The 19338-nt window shown below is 38.1% G+C and overlaps 1 protein-coding gene across 1 annotated transcript in view; it reads left to right on the top strand.

Moving 5' to 3' along the window:
• EIF3H (eukaryotic translation initiation factor 3 subunit H) overlaps window positions 1-19338 on the top strand; it is an 85596-nt gene that overhangs the window by 12729 nt on the left and 53529 nt on the right. Inside the window, exon 2 of the mRNA XM_030944236.1 lies at window positions 6396-6552. Within this exon, the coding sequence (XP_030800096.1) occupies window positions 6396-6552 (157 nt within the window). The remainder of the gene's footprint in view (window positions 1-6395; window positions 6553-19338) is intronic.

Here is a 19338-nt window from a genome sequence, read left to right as displayed (position 1 = left end):
AATGCAACAGGTGGATCCGTGATTGGTCTCGTGTGGATGTTTGATTCAGTGACCAGTCACGGCAGAGCTGGCTCTCTCTCTCTATCCGAGCCAGCTGCTTTTGTTAGCATTCTTTCTTTTCTATTCTTAGCTTAGCTAGCTTCTGAGGAAACTTTTCCTTCTATTTCTTTTTAGTACAGTTATAATGTAATATATATATCATAAAATAATAAATCAAGCCTTCTGAACATGGAGCCAACATTCTCGTCTCTTCCCTCATCCAAGAACCCCTGTGACCACTGTCACACAGCCCCCCTGTCATGGGCAGGGAAACCTTTCACAAGACCAGGTTGCTCAGAGCTCCATCCAACCTGGCCTTGAACACCTTCAGGGATGGGGCATCCACTGCTTGTCTGGGCAACCTGTGCCAGTGCCTCACCATCCTCACAGTTAAGGATTTTTTCTAATATCTGATTTAGAACCACTCTCTTTAAGTTTGAAGTCATTCTCCCTTGTCCTGTCACAGCATGCTCTTGTAAATCCTCTCCATTATCCTTGTAGGCTCCCTGCAGGTGCTGGAAGGCCACAGTCAGGTCAGCCCAAGGTCTTTTTTTTTTAGGGTGTACAAGCCCAAATCTCTCAGCTTTTCCTCATAGGAGGAACCTATCCTTATAGGATCTGATCAGCTTGGGGGCTTCCTCTGGATTCACTCCAAGAGGTCTTGGCCTTCCTGCGCTGGGGAGTCCAGAGCTGGACACAGCACTGCAGGTGGGATCTCATGAGACTGGAGCAGAAGGGACAGAGTCACCTGCTCGACCTTCTGCCCACTCTGCCTTGGATGCAGCCCAGGACCTGTTTGGCCTGGGGGTGCCCATTGCCAGCTCATGTCCAGCCTCACATCCAGCGGCACCCCAAGTCCTGCTGGGCAGGGCTGTTCTCCATGCGTTCATCTCCCAGCCTGTGCTGCTACTGTGGGTTGCTCTGACCCAGGTGCAGCACCCTGCCCTTGCTCTTACAAAATCTCATGCAGTTCCTCCTGGCCTACTTCTTGAGCTCGTCCAGGTCCCTCTGGATGGCATTCTGTCCTTCAGGACTGTCAGCCATGCAACTCAGCTTGGTGTTGGACTCATGCCATGACTTTATGCGGTGGTGAGTCGTGTGCCACGAAAGTTCATATGTAACAGCTCTGAGACCAGGGTATCTACCTGTTGAGTCTGTAGTTCTGACATATTACCTGTCACAGTGCTTTCTAGAACCCATTTCTGTGCACTGCACTGATTAAGGTGGAATTTTCAATGTGTGTCTATAAACATCTGTCTCCTTAATCATCTGGAAGAGTGCGTCATGTGTATCAGACATATGTTCTCTTAATGTTAATCGTTGCAGTAATATCTTTAATTTACTTAAGAGTTCCTTTTCTCCTGGCAGGAAAGTTGAGAGTCTCTGTTATTGTCTTATCAAATGGTGCTGTAGCCAGGAGACAAATCAGCTCAAGGCAAGTTTTTTTGGTCAGCTTTCAGAACTTGTCTTTTGTAACTGTAGGATAAGCACTTATCTGTAGTGTGTAAAAACCTCATCTGGAGCTATTAAAATGTTAACATTGCTCATGTTTCATGATATCTAGGTTTTTTGTATTTTTTTCCAAGTCTTTGTTTAAAAACAAAGCCATTCCATGCTTACTTGGGTATTTCAGAACGTTTAATTAAATTTCATTTTTGCATAGCTAATTGGCTGTTTCAGCACACCAGCAGTTGTAGATTTGCTTTTGGTGTAGGGCTACCAGGAGAAGGAGACATGGCCACTAAATTAGAGTAAAATGTGGTATGTCTTCATGTGGATATTAATTGCTAAACAGTTCAACTCTTTATCCAGAGGTGGCATATATGCCATACATACACACACCATTTATGTGTATCAAGATGATGTTGATTCCAGGCAACTCTGAGGTTAACATTGCCTGAGTCACTGTTAGTAATCACTAACATTGTGATCTGTCCATTTACAAAGCTGCATTATCAGTTCTCTCTTGAATCTGGTTTATGCTAGGAGTTTAAGTAAAATGGCTCATACTAAAACACTGATATATAAAAGTTCATGGTTTGAGTTTTAAGGGTTTGTATGGAGAAGGCTACATGTGTGATATGGATGTATGCAAAGTGTATCACACATTATTAGCAGTCACAGCTTTGGAGACCCTTTTGCCAAGCTAACTGTTGGTCACAGTGTCAGTGGTGCTAAGCACTGAGAGGATGTGAGCGTTGTGGCACTCCCACGTCAGTGCTGACACCGGCTACGTCACCCAGAGTTATTTAGACGCTCTCCCCATCCTCTTCCCCAGATGCTGACAGTTGATGCTAGTGGTTGTGACCACAAAGCTTTCTTGGGTGGCAGAAAAATGTTAAGCATTTAAAAAGATGTAAATACTTAATTTAAGACTGTAGATCAATGTGCTATATCATGTATTAATTGGGCTAACGGAAACTCTCTCTTGTTTGATTTCACATGTGCGAGGCATGGCACAGGTACTGGCAATCTGGTTTCAATGTGGTGACATTCAGCTCTCTGGAACACTGCTGTGCATGAATCCTCAGTGCTTTGATTTGCTGTTGTTTCTCTTTAGATAAATGCAGAAATGTGCATCTTGGTATATTCATGACCCTACAGTGGGGTCTTCACAGAATTTTCCCCCAAAGGCTCATGATACTTCAGCTGTGGGTTCCTGTTACATGTATTTCTGTAGTGAAGTACAAACTTTTGAAATTAGCAACTATGATGTTGGGATGTAGCCCAATTTAAAATTTGGCAGTATGCAGTTAAAATATGTATCTTTGATGTTCTTAATAGTTTCAGAATGGCTTTTACATTTTTTAAAATTTAACTTTATTCTTCATGTTTGAGCAGTGCTTTGAAGATTTGGAGATTATAAGCACTGCAGAATTGCAAAGTTGGTTTTTTTTTTTTAATTGAGGATTAATGGTCATTAAAATCTGACAAGTGGCTACTCCAAATGATTAAATTACTTTGGTGTTTTGAACGATAAATTTACAAGGCTGCGGGACTCTTGAGTTTTATTTAGGAATTACTTGTATATTTTCTAAAGAGTCATTATGTACCTGAATACTTCTTACATGCTGATTTACTAAATCATACTGCATATGATTATTGACTTGTGTTCAGGGTATTAGAGTTTAGAAATCTGAGGGCTTTTTTGTTATTTGATACATTTTCTCCTTAGAAACATAACATTTCCCGCTGGCCAGCTGAATTACATTAGTAACAGCAGCAGTTGAAATGGTTTGGTTTGGATACTGTTAATTTTGTGTAGCTATGGCATAGTAGTGAAGGGTCTGTGGGTATTTAAAAACAGTTATAGCTTGTACAAAGTAGCAATATCTCCTATTAGGGGAATAATTGGATGGGAATTATAAATGGTGTTTGGAAGGTGAATCAGCATTGACTGAAAGATGCTTATACTGGTGTTCATTTAGATTTCTTTGGGATTTTTTTAAAGTGTTATTTGGAAAAACTGATACTTTTCAATATGCTGCATTACTTGCATTATTTATATTAACACTTACTACATTTATTTTCAGACCAGTATAACTACTCTGATTCTGTTCCCATGCTTCACAAACATTACATATTTTTCTTTTAGGAAATGTCTAGATACAACTTAGTGCTCATTTTTCTTGAGTATATGTGGTTCATTCAGTATGAAGTATTGAAATGTTATGGCATTGGTGCTTGCATAGTGGTCAGCTCTTCCTGCCGTATCGAGACTAGCAAACAAATGGAAATTACATTTTTAGTGTTGTAGCTGATGTTATTACTAGAGAAATAGTTCTGCTTTACACCTGCAGGTCTGTTTTTAGTACTGAAACACAAGTTTCAGAGCACATTTCCTGCTTGGTCATATGGTAGTGTTTTGGTGGCAGGTTTTTCAATCTGAGCTGAAGAGTCTGCTGTACAAAAGACTGGTGTCTTAAATGCCAAATAAAACTGTCCAGAACAAAGAACAAAATGAAAACAAAAATCCTGTGTCATTGGATGCATCTTTTTATAAGTGATTTCGGTAGCTAATGTATTTTCCAGTGCAGTCATAAACACAAACTTCTGCAGTGTCCTAATGGTTGTGAAATTTGGAGTATTGAGTTCATGAACTTCTCTGCTCCCTTTCTCAGACTCTGTTGGAAAGCGAGGTTGCAGGTAGGCTTAAATCCCTGGGGTCTGTGTCTCCCTGGATAATGTCTGCTCTGGTCTTCAGGCTGGAGATTGAAAAGTGCAGGCTTGTGTAATAACTTCATTGTGTATTGGGGTATTTGGTTAACATTTAAGAGCTTTGAACTCCTGGTTTTCTTCCTCTGAAAAATCATTGATACTCTGTGGCAGCCCATGCTTGTTTCATTTGTGACTGCTTTCTTTGAGCAGTTATCATCAGAAACGCTGCAGCAAATTGGCATTGTATCACAAATGCTCCTGGAAAGAAGTTAAACAGGCAAATAATACTCCCTTTAACAGGGACAATCAGTGTGCATAGAGAGCTCAAGCGAAAACGAGAAAAATACTGGAAAAGGTGAAGCTTCCAAAACTGTAAAGACACTGAGAATAGTTGTAGACAACTGAGTACACTCTGTGCTGTATTCTGGCAGCGTAGTTAGGGATGCCATGGCTGTGGAAGACAGGGCTTATGGCAAATGTATGATAAACCTTAGCTTTACAGTAAATGCAAGCTGAATATTATTTATGTGCTGACTCTGGTACATTCATCTGCTATGTCTAGGTGATCTCAAACTGGTGGTTGGTTGGTGTATTGTTTCCATCACTGTTAAATACTGCTTCACTGCCCACTGGTCCTAATTTCCTTACTGTTTTCCCATGAAATAAAATGTATATAACCAAAGTATCTCTTTGTGTCTCTGCTCTGTATACCTGTTTTAGCAAATTGCATAAAAAGGTGTGGCTGCAAAGGATTTGAGTGACAGATGTGAATGAGTATTGGAGTGAAATGTTGTTTTCTATCGATGATTGAGAAGCTTCAATGGAAGTATATCTAGATTAAAGAGGAAGCACAAATGAGTGATACTGTAAATAAACAAGGAGTCAGTGGGTGTTAGTCCAGTTTGATACTGAAATCCAACTTAGTTGGAAATGGGTATTTCTTTTCGGTTTTACCGTCTCTGCCCTGGCTCCAAGTATGAAGCTTGTTTTCCCATTTTAGCCCAAGAAGGCAGTGTATTTGCAAATATCTTCTATTCTGCTCTCCTTTTTCTTTCATTTAATCTGTATTATGGTACTTCAGTACATTAATGGTGTTTTACAAAGAGTGACATCTGCTAATCAACAAAGCAGAAAGCTAGGGACAAATATATGTTCCTGATGTGTAAGTATGAGCATAACTTCCTTTTTTTCCCCCCCTGCCCTGTAGAATGTTCTCTAAAAGCCAGTACTTGTACAAAGCCTGTTCTAAGGGCAGTTGACTGAAATCTACTAAACTAGTTTGTTTGCCAGCAGATGTTAAAGTAGTAATTGCTTTAATGAAAACAATAATCATCAGACATTTTCTGTTGGATTTTGAATGGATGGATTAGGGTTTAGTAGAATAAACCTCTTACGCTGGAGAAAGCATAAGTTCTTTCAAGTCAAGGTTTGTGGTTAGTGTCTTACCTTACTGTAGTTCTTGTCAAGTATAAAATGTTATTCAAGTATGAAGTGTTGCTAGCAAATGACTGACTATTTTTGAGTGGTTTTGTTCATACTGTTCCAATTTACAGTATCATCTCATGAGAATTATTCATTGTAGAATTCAGATTTAAGGAAGGAAGTGGAAATTAAGTTGTTAAAAATATTACGAGTAATTTGTGCATTTTTTTTTCTTTTATCATTGATTTTCTTTAAATACCCTATGACATGCCATTCACGTTATATAACTTGAACTATCATCTGAAGTAAATAAAAACTTCAGTGAGATGTACTTTAGAAGATTAATTCAATTGAAATTTGATGGGATCTGCACCTTTTAAAAACTCTTACCAGTTTCTGCATAGTTTTTTAAGATGTTTTGTTAGTTCTTTGTGCACTGTGTCCCCCAAGAGGGGGCTTATTGGACCTGCAAGATACTCTTAAAAGCTCACAGTTAAAGCAACAAGCTAAAGTAAAAAGGATCAATATTTCATTTTAGAATGGTGTTTCAGAAAATTGGTTTAGAACTGCATTTTGATGGTTTATTTAATAGTCTTGTTTTTTCCCTGTAATACTAGGATGGCTGTCTGCTCTTCAACTTGTATTAAAATTGCTGGTGCTTAAGCTCACTTGGTTTGCAGCTCTAAACCATGCAACAAATTTAAAATTCCAGATACATAGGTTTGAGGACAAAAATAATGCATTGCATGTTATGATTTTATTGTTTTATGTTCTAGGTTGTGTTAAAGATCATTAAACATTACCAAGAAGAAGGACAGGGGAATGAAGTAGTCCAAGGCGTGCTGCTGGGTCTTGTGGTGGATGACAGACTGGAAATCACAAATTGCTTCCCTTTCCCTCAACATACAGAGGATGATGCAGACTTTGATGAAGGTAATAGTTACAATTTTGTAAAACTTTGACTGAAAATAAGATCTCTATGGGCTATAAAGGCCTTTTTTCCCTCACAGTGAGCAGAAGCTTGTATGTACTCAGATTTTTTACTCTGGCTTGAGGTGTCAATGGGTTAATTGGAGTGCTGTCCTGAATATCCAAGTTAAGGCTTGTCTGTATAAGGGAAGTTATAGGGGATGAATACTGTATGATATGGACATTTATTTTAGGATGAGACTCCACACAGGAAGTTACATTAGTTTCCTGTCTGTAATTCATAATCACTTTAAAGCTTTTTATGGAAATGGCTGTGTGTACGTGTGTGCATACATACACATCTGGATGTAGCTTGGCACATAGATTGCCTCTCTGTGGATTTAATTGTATGCATTAAGTACTCATTGGAAATCTGGAGAGCAGAGCTTTGTGAGTTTTGAGAGGCTTTGGCTAACTTGAAGTCTGGATGATCATTTTGCTTTCTAAGTGAGCTAGAATGTAGTATGGGTGGTTTCTGTCTGTCTCTGTTTTTTGCTGGTCCTAGTGATGTTAGTGACACTGTAAGTTAGTATGATTGGCTTGGCACAGAATGACATCAAATTTATAAAGCAAACTTAAAAGGCTTACAGTTCTAATCTTGATATTATACGTATGCGTGTGTGTATTTAAGGATAATATTAGAGAAACTTTATTGGGGCGTAAAGAGTCAGTTTAACTTCAAGAGTAACTAAAGAAGCAATATAGTCAAAGTAGTTGCAGTTGCTTCTGTTTTGATAACTCAGTTTGAGCAAGATCACTTAATCTGTACATATAAACTGCTTTTTCTTGCTTATAATGAGATTAGGTATTATTAAATTCATATTTTATCTTGAAAGAATCTTGGACTCTGCTTTTATAGCAGAGATAATTTTAAGAATTCTTTGCAGCTTGGTAAGGTTTCGTTGCTGTTAATTGTCTCCTTTGTGGGATTATACAGTTAGGTCAAAGAAAATAAGAGTGCAAAAACAAAATGGAATCTTAATTGTCCTACAATACATGGTGCTTGAGTCAGAACTATATTTTACTAAAGCCTAAGAAATATTTTAGCTCTTTCTAGGCTCTTTCTCTTCTGGAACTCTTCAAAGGATTGAAGTAATCAAAATTCTTAATTGGACCCCATGCTTCATTTTTTTCTGTAGAAAATGGCTGAATTATTTCCATGTAGCTGATAGGAGAGCAAGTATTGAAACGAATTTCTCAGTGTCAGAGATGGATTCAGCTCACTATAGGATGGCTCCCATGATGAGCTGTAAGCCTGTGATCTGGTATGCAGGGTTCAACTCTCTGTGGGAGAAACTTCCTTCCAGGAAAGTGATTTTTGGTGCAAGTCTTTCCTTTTTTAGCAAGTAGGCAATAATCCTAACATTAAGTAAGGTCCAAAGGCAAAGTTTCCCTCACCTGGACCCTTTAACTTTTCAGCTTTCTGTTCCGATGCTGTGGCACAGAAAGCAGAGCAAACTGGCCAGAGAGGGGAGTGAGCCTGTGGCAGTGAGGCTGATGCTGCCTCTGGCAGTGGTGGGGAATCTGCAGCCAGGCTGGGGAGCTTGCCTGTGCTAAACCCTGTAAGCTAATTCAGGAGAATTTCCTATGGGTTTCCATCTTCCCTAGCCTGTACTACATGGATCGCAGAGATGTTGCCTCTGTATTCTTCTCAGTGAAATGCAGTTAAAATGACTGAATCACTTAGAAAATGCAAAGTGCTCGTGTTCATTCTGCATTCCCTTTACTAGGGGCCTGTTGGGCTCTTTAACCTATGTAGTAGAGCCTAGGGAAGATGAAAACCTAAACAGAATGGCTGTTGGGGTTGCTTGCTTGAGCCTTTGGTATCTTTTTAGACTCATCGGAGTTGTCTTCTGTCATGCCAGTGTGAAAAACAATGTTTTATAAATGCCCCGTTTGTTTTTCCTGGAGCTGTGTTTCCCTATGCAAGCGTCCTGCCAGATTTTCAAAAGATTCTTTTTCTTCTAGATGCAGATAATTCAAGTAGAGAAATCTACTTGAAATCTTATGTGCCAGAATACTAAAATTGAGGATGCTAAAAACCAAAGAAAACAAGACACCTCCTTCCCCCTACGACTTGTGTGTTACTTCAATACTCTACCTGGCTTTATATATTTGCACAAATTCAGGCCCACAGATATGGGGGGAAAATACAAAGGCCTTGGCACTTCAGTGCTGCTGTCACACAGAATAATACTTAATGTTGTGCTCTTTTGTCAGGATGATGTTGCATCATCTGCTGCCTTAGTGTAGGCCTTAGTGGTCTCGAGGTGACTGTTGCTAAGAGAATTTGAGCTTTTGTACAGGAGGGTGATATTTGAGCAAATAAACTGTTGGGTAATTGGCAAGACACATTTATGTGAATGTTTTCCTCTTTTAAGCTGTGCAAACCTAATACAAAACACATTTTTGAGGGTGCTAAGAAAATATCCTTAAATTGAACTTGAAATAGGTATGCATCACATTTAAGAATCAGTTTGATAAAGATGTATTTAAACTTGCTTACAGCAACCATTCCTTTAAATATGCTTAGTTATGCATTTGTTATGGTGCCATTTTGTCTCTTGCTTCTAATGCTTGAGATAATATCAAATTTTGACTATTTGCTGTTACAGAATTACTTCAAAAATTATTTTTTAAAAAAACCCCATATCTGAACTTTTACTGCAAGAACATTTTTAATGCAGTTTGAATTGGACTATTTCTGAAACTACAGAAAACAGAGAGAGGTTTTTTCAGGTAATTCTTATTTCAAATGTGGGCAGACTGTCCACCATGTATGAATCTGCAGGTGTTTTGCATCATAGAAAGTTTCCCCTGAAGTGTTGTCTTCCTATGATTCTTTTTACAAAGTGCAATTTTTTTGGTAAGATTTCCTGTCAGGGAAGTCTTAAACACTTAGACTGGTCTGCTACAGCATGAGATTTTTAGTGGGGGTGAGAGGGTTCAACCCAGCCCTCTGTTAGAAATCTGTAGGTGAAGTTTAGTTGATGATGTGTGAGCTAATAGAGGAAAATTGCAGAATTGTTGTTGAGTCCTCAGCAAAAGATGCTTCAATGTGAATGTTCAGTATTTTAGGGCTGCACTTTGGGCTTTTGGTTTGGCATTTGCTTTTCACATAATTGTGTTTCCTTATTGCTGGTGCACTTAAATCCTCATAGGCATTGGCTTTATTTTTCAAAGCACTGATCTTAAACTTCATAAGGATGCCTTCAGTGATTTACACGTACAACCCCTATTCCTGTGCCCCCTGTCTCCCCTTCCCCACATCCTCCACCCCACAGATTCAACTCTAGTTTAGGGAAAATCAGATTTCTGCTGTAAGGATTTTTGGCTTAGGTACTTCAGTGAAAAGTTGTAGTATTCCAGCTTGTCTTACTGAGGGTAGTTTTATGAGAAGTGCTTTCACTTTAGGGCACTTCCGAGCCTTTGTCTGAGCATAGTTTTGCTGTCTTTCAGTTAAGGTTTACTGAAAACCTTATTTTCTCTATGTTCTTCCTGATAAATAAAGGTACTTTTCATGTCTATATATTTCTAAGCAACATGTTAAGTTCAATCCTTTGCACTTTATTGACTTTATCTTCAGTCCTTTTCACTGAGTAGCTTTTCTCCCAATTTAAAGGAAATTTATATTCCCTTCTTGGAAATACAACAGTCAAAAATGAAGCATACCTCTTGTCACTCATTATAGATGTTGTGAGACATTGCTTTGAAACAGATTTATTTCAGTCTGATGTATTTTAGTAACTTAGTTACAGAGCTAAGATGATAAACCAGGTCCTGTGGTAAATATGCCAATTGGAACTTTGAGACAGTTATATAATTATATATCAAAATAAGTTCTATATGGTTGTAACCTTTTCTTCTTTTATTAGACTCCCTCTGAAATGCTCCAGAAGGAAAGCTGATGCCTTCTCCCCCTATCCCCCAACATGATTTTTGGCTTTGTTACTTAGGAAGATTAATTTCTGTTTTCAGGTTAGAATTAGCTAGATGATTAAATATTCAATTACCTCTGGTTTTCTGTGCTTTTGGTTGTATTTAGTTGTGTAATCATTCAGTAACAACTAGAAATAACATAGTATGACATTTCCACAAACCCACCATTTTTTCAGCTTCAGATGGGTGCAGTTTCATGTGGACAGAGTTGTCATAGCTCATAAAAAGTGCTTATTCAGGGTTTTACTTGGCCAGGGGCAGCAGCAATTTGAGCTGCTGAGCCTTACCTGCAGTGCTGCCCGTTCACTCACGTGTGACGTGTGGTCCTTGCAGAAGCAGAGGGCTTCAGGTAGAACCACAGGATCATCAAGGCTGGAAGAAAACGAGAAGATTACCACGTTCAACTGTTGCCCAGTACTATCACTGTAACCCCTGAACCACATCACCCAGGACCAGATCCAGATACCCCTTAAATAGTTCCAGGGCTGGTGAATCTGCCACCTCCCTGGGCAACCTATTCCAATGCCTGACTACCCCAACACTGGAAAAAGAAATTCTAATACCTAATCTGCATCTTCCCTGTCTCACTTTAAGGCCGTTTCCTCTGGTCCCCACTGCAGGCAAAGCAGAATAGACTGGCCTCCACCTCATTGCACCCTCCTTTCAGATGGTTGTAGAGAGCAGTGAGGTCCCTCCCGAGCCTCCTCTACTCAAGACTGAACAAACACAGCTCCATCAGCTGTTCTCTTAAGACATATTTTCTAGACCTTTCATAAGCCTTGTTGCAATAGGGTCCAAATGGACTCTGTGAGGGTTGATTTCTTTTGTTACCATTGCTGGAGAAGTCCTGGTATCATTAAATCACTGCCCTCCCAGCAGTGTTGGTTCATCTGTTTTCTGTAAAGGCTTCTGTCCAGGTTAGATTTAGTCAGTTTTTCTTGTTTTATTCCCATTTTAAATGAAAGGTTTTATCAATGTATTTATCATCTTGTATTTCTCTTGTATTGTGTGACAGACCTTGAACATGCAATGACTGTAACTATGTTCTGAATAGACAGATACTAGCTGTTTTTTTCTTCTTCTTTCTTTTGTTTGTATAGGTTTATTCTCTTTAGATATAACAGTTGTAGCTCATGTCTTTTGTTGTTTACTTTAAGAAAATTGAATGTTTATGAAATGAAGAAATCAGGTTACATGATGATATTTGAGTTTTATTTCACTAAGGGCAGGAACAGATAACCCAAAAGCTCCCTAATCACAGGCTTGGTTCTGGTTCCAGTTGTAGTCGTTTATGTAAATTCCTCATCTGTGTTTTTTGTAAGGCCTGTTGTAATTTAGGAAGAAAGCCATACTGTGTAAATGTTGACTTTTCAATTACTGAGTGCTGGTGAAAGCCTGTCAGGTTTGTCCATGCATTTATGAAGTTACACTTCGTTCTCTGTGTAAAAAAGGATATAGAATTTTATGCTTGTTTGTTTGCTTTTGTTTCTTTCTTTATCATTTGGTATAATGAATATGTGAAATAGTCCATAGGCTCAATAAGGTTTAATTTATATAAGGAATTCAGAGGATTATGACAAAGGGTGGATGGTCAGTTGTTAAGCACTCAAAATAATGTCATCTGATCTTCAATATTTTTTTATGGTTTGCCAGAACTGATATTGCAATATAATGATGGACAAAATTAATTGTCATTTAATAAGATGTATGACATCTTCAAGGTTCTTTAATGAAACTGCTAATCATACCTGAATTATTTTGTACTTTACTTGTCCCTAGTGCAATTCCTTGATTTGTTTCCTGGAAGGAAGCTAATATTCACATGGTTTGTGTAATTGTGATGGTTAAGTGGAGTAGCAGGCATGCAGCCTGTTAAATGTTTTGCCTAAGTTTTCATACTGTGCAGACTTACCTGTAACGACTGGAGGTTTTTATCTTCAATAAGTAAGAAAGAAGGAATCCCAGTTAAAGGCCACTTCACAGGGCGCGGGCTGAAGTGTGCTTGTCTCTATCAGAGGCGGCAGTGTATGCCGGAGGATGCTTTTGTAATCACAAGTGCTAAGAAACGCTGCTTCTACTGCTTGTGCCCGAGGCAAGTGAATTGTCCGGGTGTCCCCGCCATGGCCCCTCGTGTGTCCCCCCCCGTGTCCGTGTGTTCCCCCACCGTGTCCGTGTGTCCCCGCCCCGTGTCCGTGTGTCCCCCCCATGTCCGTGCGTCTCCCCGTGGCCGGGAGCCGCCGGCAGAGGGCGCCCGTGGCCAGCGCTCGGCCCAGCCCGCGCCGCCCTCCCGGCCGGGTGTCCCGGGGCGTGCGGCAGCGCAGGGCGCACGGTGCCTTCTCGGGCACGGTGTCTGTAATCTGTTACACAAACGAATTCAGAAAATATGTTAGAAAGTGCATTGACCATCCTGACTCGGTGTTTTTTCGGTTCTTAAATCGGCCTAAATGTGCTGTGTGCTCTAAGGGTCAGTGTAGATGTGGAGAATTTGATCCAGACTTCCATGTGTGTATCCTAAAAGCAGGATGGAGCTTGCTTGTTCTGCGGGATTGCTTCTTTGCTTCCCAATTCTACCACGCTAACTAAGAAAGAGGAGACAGCAATTGTGATGGAGCTCCTTGGTTTATCTAAAGGGATTTGCACTACTGTACTGTGCAGACTTAAAAATTGCACATCAGCTATTCCTCTTCTGACAGTATTGCACAAACTGCCTGAAATGCTTTGTTTACTGCATTTTTGGATTTTCAAGTTGATTTTTACTGTAGGGGCAATACTCTAAAGTGGTAGGTTAATCCTTTTGTTCAACATCTAATTTTATATCAAAATAGAGAAATTATTTTGCTCTTTAAAGTACCACGCATATTAAAGTTTTATTTAAATCAGTTTCCATTGAAATTTTGCTGCAAAATAAGTTAGTGTAATTTGATTTAAAATGCAAAATGTTCTACTAGCTCTTAGCTTTTTGTTTTTTAAAGAAAACATATTTAATGGCATTTTTCCTTGAGCAATATTAGACAGATAAACCTAGCCTAAAATCTGTTGTCGGTTGCTTGATTTTTTTTTCTCCATAATTCGCAATTGCAGGGATATTATTATCATACTTAATAAACTTCCATGCTGTACTTTACTTAAAATTGTGTTTAAGAATATTCGCTTACTTAACCTGAAAATGAAGTTAGAAAAGCATCTGTTTTAAGAGATAGGTAGTCAGATGTATATAACTGATTTTCAGCAGCATTAAAATGAGCTGGGAGATTGTATCCAACTCAACTATTTAAACATTTCGTTATATGGAAGATTTCATCTTGAAGCCAGTTTTTACTTTGTAGCTTGTGTTCTATCTTAGCTGTATTTTTTATTTATAATCATGATATACAATAATTTAATTTGTTATATGGATATTTAATATAATTTTGTAAGACTTGCAGAAACTCATTAATTTTTTATATGGTTAGCAGTATGAAAGCCCAGTTTCTTTTACCTTCAGTTTTGGTAAAATATTACAAATGAGATATTCTGAATTTAATTTTTTTGGTGCTAATGTAATCAGCTCAGCACTGACTAAAGACATAGAAGAGCACAGAAGCAGATAACCAATTAAATAATGAAAGTGCATGTGTGTGTATGTGTATATATATATACACACACACATACTTAATATTAGCTGTTGTGTCTGCCTCTCTGTTTGGAGGAACTAAAGCTTCATCCAGAAGGAAGCCCAGTGTAGTGAAGACACTGTCAGTTGTAGTGAAAACATTGTCAGTTCTGCTAAAAACTTTCAGCTTCTTCATCCTTGATGATTATTCCTTGATCTTGGACAATGTGGTACAGGAATGGCTGTTTCAGTAGGACTGCCTCGATCTCACTCTCTGTGCTTTTTGCATGTCTTGCTTGGGTCTGCAGCATGTCCTTTCTTAAGGGACCAATTATTTGTGGACCTTGTGGTTCCCCTCAGCCTTGGCCATACACTTGGACTCTGTGCTCATCTGTTCTTTTCCCAGTGGGACTGGACCAAGAGGAAGAGAGAGTTCTTTCAACACCTTCTTATTACCTCTTTCCATTCCCCCTCCTTTCCTTTTTTGCTAATGCAAGTATTTAGCCATTTCCTTTCCCAAAGAAAGCTGTAATAAAGGCAAGCACAGCAAAATGAGCAGATCCCCTATTTTTTTTTCTGAAAGCTAAAATTAAGGAAATGCCTGTAGTTCTATTGCAAAGCAGTTCAAATCAATACATCTGTGTGAGAGGTAATAGAAACTGATTGAAATAAATAGTAGTAGTAGTAAATGATGAAAAATCATTTTCATTCTTATTTCTTGCTCAATAATATTCTATGGACGTATCAACTGCATAATGTGGAAAAATTATGTGGCATTATTCTCTAAGAAAATGTTCCATACTCAAGATACAGTACACATGAAAGCTAAGTTGCACCTCTTTTGTTCATAGTGTTCACATTTATTTTTTTGATGGAAAGGCAGAGACAAGAAGCTGGCCCAAGGTTCAGGACTGAATTTGGAATTAAGTAGTTGAGGAACAGGCTCAAAATCCATTCTGCTGGCAGGAAACCCACTGCAGCAGCGAAGTTAGAGATATAAGAATTTTTTTCATAAAAAATTATAGAACTTTAAGATGTTTTAAAAATACTAGTCTTTGATAGAAAATAGAAAAATCTTAGTAAAGTTTATGTTTGTATCTTTATTTTAGCATTAGTTGTTTATGATTAATACATATTGTGAAATCCAGTGGTGCAGTCAAAAATATATGGAGAAACTGAGAAAGCTCAAACTGAGCATATCTTGCTTATCTCTGTAGTTTGAAGGTAATCCACTGTATAGAATCTTAATATCAGCAAAATCTAAGAAAGTAAAAACTACTTTAAAGCTCTAGTAAAGATGAGCAGGGTGTGCATAGTTGCACATGTAATAGTGTACAGTAACTTAAATTTATATAATTCCTTGTTGACTGCATCCACAAAATGTTTTTATTGCAGATACGGCTCTCACCCATCTGACTGAAGAAATTCACTCTGTTTTGGTTTGTGGTGTGTGGGTTGATAAGTTGCAGTAGTAGTACGTATCTTGCCTTTTGTTTCACTGTGCTGAATACACAGTTTGATTTCATTTATTGGGTTACATGCCTCAGTACAGTGTAAATTCATGCAGTAGAAAAATATATGTGAAAATAGGTTGTTTACAGTAAAATACTTACATGTTTTTGTAAGCTAGTGTGATAAATCCTCTCTACATATTTATAGCCAGCATGCAGACATGTGGAGTTCTACTCAGAAATAAAAATGGAAAGATTTCTTGAAACTTTTTTAGAAAACGAGACAGGCATATTCTTTGTGTGATATATATAGGTCATAAGGGACATCTGCTAAGGATAATTTTCTAACACTTGCTAACAATCCTAATATAATATGGGCTATTCATCAGTCATATTGTTCCTGACTTGGCTAGCGTGGATTTTAGTGATTCCCGATGTGCATTTAGACTCCCTTAATTGCTAGTTTCTTGCTGTTCTATCTTATTGTTTTGTAGGACAATGCATAAGCGGGCACAGAATAATCAAAATGGTTTCCCTGGCCATATTAGGCACCTAACAAGAGATGTATTTGCTGTGCAATGTGTGCGTGTTTTTGCAAGTAGAAGTCTCGTTGAAACAAAATAAATCTTACCAGGGAAGTAATTCAAGGATTTGAACACGCTGTTCAGTATCTGTGTGTGTATATGTATTTATATGTAAAAACCTGATCCATGTGGGCTTTATTGCAGATTTTGTAGTGCTCTTTTATGCAGCAGAGAAATCGGAGGGGTCAGGGAGGAACTGCAGACTGTGAACATCATGATTTTGAAGTTCTCAATAAACTGTTAAATTGTGCCAGTTTTGTGTCTTTGGTTGAGAAACAAAAGCTTCTTTAGAGATATTTGCAGTAGAGCTGAGATCTAATCTTTCAGGTTTTAATCAACTCAGAATTTCACTTAGCTGCAAGGCATTTGACTCCTGAAGAGGTGCATGTAATGTTCTTGCAGCTTGCACACGTGAGGCAAAGAGTGCTGGGCTTCACTGTTTGAGGGGAGAGATGTTATGGTGGGGGTTAGGTTTTGATATTAGTGAAAAAGGAAAACTGACCAGGTGAAGTTTGGCAAAACTATTTAAAGGGGTGTTTGCAATTTGACTGTAGATGGAAATAGGTTTTTTTTTCTTTTCCTACTTTTTTTTCTTTTAATTTTTACCAATTTGCATTGCTCCACTGTTCCATACTGTGCTCTTACCTACTGATAGAATAATAGCTGTTTAATGCTTTAGGATAATTGTTATAATAATAAAGTGTTTTATCTTGATCTGTTTTCTGCTACTCTGTGATAATGAAAGAAAAAAAAAAGCTAGAAATTGTAGCTTTTGCAGCAATTTGGGAGAAGCTTTCTTTATAACTTACTCTCGGTGTTGAATCTTGTTTAAAATTAAGTGTTATCCCTCTGATCAGTTTTGGGAAGAACAAAACAATTTTATTTTCTAGATTTGTTAGTCTCATTTTTACTGAGTTGTTTTTGCCAAGCACGGTAGATGGTCTATAAAATCCTGCATAGCTGCAAAACAGGAAAATTGTTTGTTGGGGCTTTGTTGTTTTGGGGTTTTTTTCTAATTCTTTTAGTGATTTTTACTTCTGTTCTAACAAAATGTGTTTAGGAAGACTGGTGTGGACTATTAAAGCAGTGCCAATGATCGAGAATAAATCAGCCTGGGACTGTGAAGTCAGTTGTTGAGTATAGTTAAAAGACCATAGTCTACACAAATGTTGATTTCATTCAGAGTTTAAATCTGTATCTCTGTGGCTTAATTGAAAGATTTTACGGGACTTAATAGTTCTTGTCCACATTGAATAGTTAAAAATTTCATTCATGTGTGCACAGTTGATTTAAACAGTTTGGCAAAAAGTGTGTGTACACTACTTAGCTTAGAGTATATGTACAGTTTAAGCAGAGAACTGCTGATTTTCTGTAACTGCAGCCTGGGAGAAAGGAACAAGGAGAGACTGAGGAGAGAACTGGAGACGCTGTTGTAAGGATGCAGTTTGGACACTGGGTGCCACTCCTGATACACACTGAGCCTGAAAGACTTTCTCACACCGTGGAACAGCAGGCACTTGTAAAAATGGAGGTCTTTGTATACTCAGGAAATTCTGAAGGTCTTCGTCCCCTGAGCCTAGTGGTTCTTGTAGCTGAGAAACATTGTCCTCAGTCCTACCAGGAGTAACCAAAGATACAGGGGCAGGATATTTTTTTTTTTCAGTTCTACCTAGAATGGTTTTCTAGACTTGGTATGTTGCTGTCTAGTTCCGTACCTCCCATCATGTGTAAGAGAGATAAGAGTGCAACACCAACTGTTCAGGAACTAGACCAAATATTATGATTCTCCTCAGAAATAGAAAAAATTGCAAAACTAAAAAATGTTAATGAAATGTCTGCCTGCAAGCATATATATATAAATACATATACACACATATATACATATATATGTATGTATGTATTTTTTATATTTAGTTTCATTCTGCCATGTGCTTTCTTTTTAGATCATTTCACTGTCAGATTCATTTGGTGTTGCATTACTGGTGGAAGACTAGAGGAAAGGACAGTTGAGGATGGGTTTGGGATTGGTCAGTTTACTGGACTTGGAGGCAGTGATGGTTTCCAATAGGCACTAAGTGTTGAAGATATGAGGAATGCTGAGGAGATGGAATAAGGAGTGGGAGTAAGAAATGTTTAGATGTAAATTGGAATGAGGTTAGTGCTTCCACCCTGAAAGCTGTGTAGCTCTCAAACTAGGAAGCGTGACCTGATTTATGCTTTACTGTGCTCATGCCCAGAGGCGTCAGCTGGCTCTGGGTGTCCTGAACATTATACAAACACATACTTGCTCAAACATTTTAGAAACAGTACAGGAGTTTAGGTGTCCAGTTCTTAATGGCTTTCAGTGGAATATTGTTGGCATCTGTACCTGGTTAATTTGGAAACTGAAATTTCAGTTATAGCTGAAAGGCAAGTGGGGGTTTGGAAGGTGAAATACCATAGCAATTTAGAAAGATTAGACCTCTAAACCTTACTTCCATGCAAAAATTTTGTCTCTTTTGTTTGAAAAGAATTTGAAATAGTGGGTCAGAAAATAACATGCGCTTGGAGTGGAAGCAAGACACTACTTGAAATGATGAATGACAGGGTGAGGGATGAGGAAGTGCCTTGTAAAATTCTACTTTGATGCAATGATGTAGAATTAAAAACAAAATACCCCTCTATCCTCAAATGTAGAAATTTGAGCTCTTGGTTTTACTTATTTTAAAATGACATTTGCAAAAGGTTCCTGCTATTCACAGTGCTCCATTGTATGATACTTGACCAAATCTTCCAAGGCATTTTTCTTGTAAGGATGTTTCAAGTGAAAAATTAATTGATGTGTTCGAACACATAAAGCACAAAGTTAAATGAAGAATAAATGTCTAATCAGCTTTTTTTTCCTCTTTATCTGCTTGCTGTCAGAGCTTATAGTAATTTTAAAGGTTATGACTTCCATAAGTAGGTAAAAATTTTGACTGTGTTTTTACATGAAACTTCCAGATTAAATCTCGTGAAGTTGACATTAAATTTTTAAATTTTTTGGACTTTTTTGGATAAACATATTGGCCCACAGAAAACTATGGTAGACATGAGTCATTTGGTATTCCTCTGTAATTAGCTATGCTTTATGTAGATGGTGAATAATACAAAGACACACTGGTTTCTGTGGTTTTGCCAACTGTGGTGAAATGCCTGATTTTAA

This window comes from Camarhynchus parvulus, chromosome 2 (assembly GCF_901933205.1).
Source record: "Camarhynchus parvulus chromosome 2, STF_HiC, whole genome shotgun sequence".
NCBI lineage: Eukaryota > Metazoa > Chordata > Aves > Passeriformes > Thraupidae > Camarhynchus > Camarhynchus parvulus.
The sequence above is the reverse complement of the archived record's forward strand: the minus strand, read 5'-3'. Positions and strand labels throughout refer to the sequence as shown.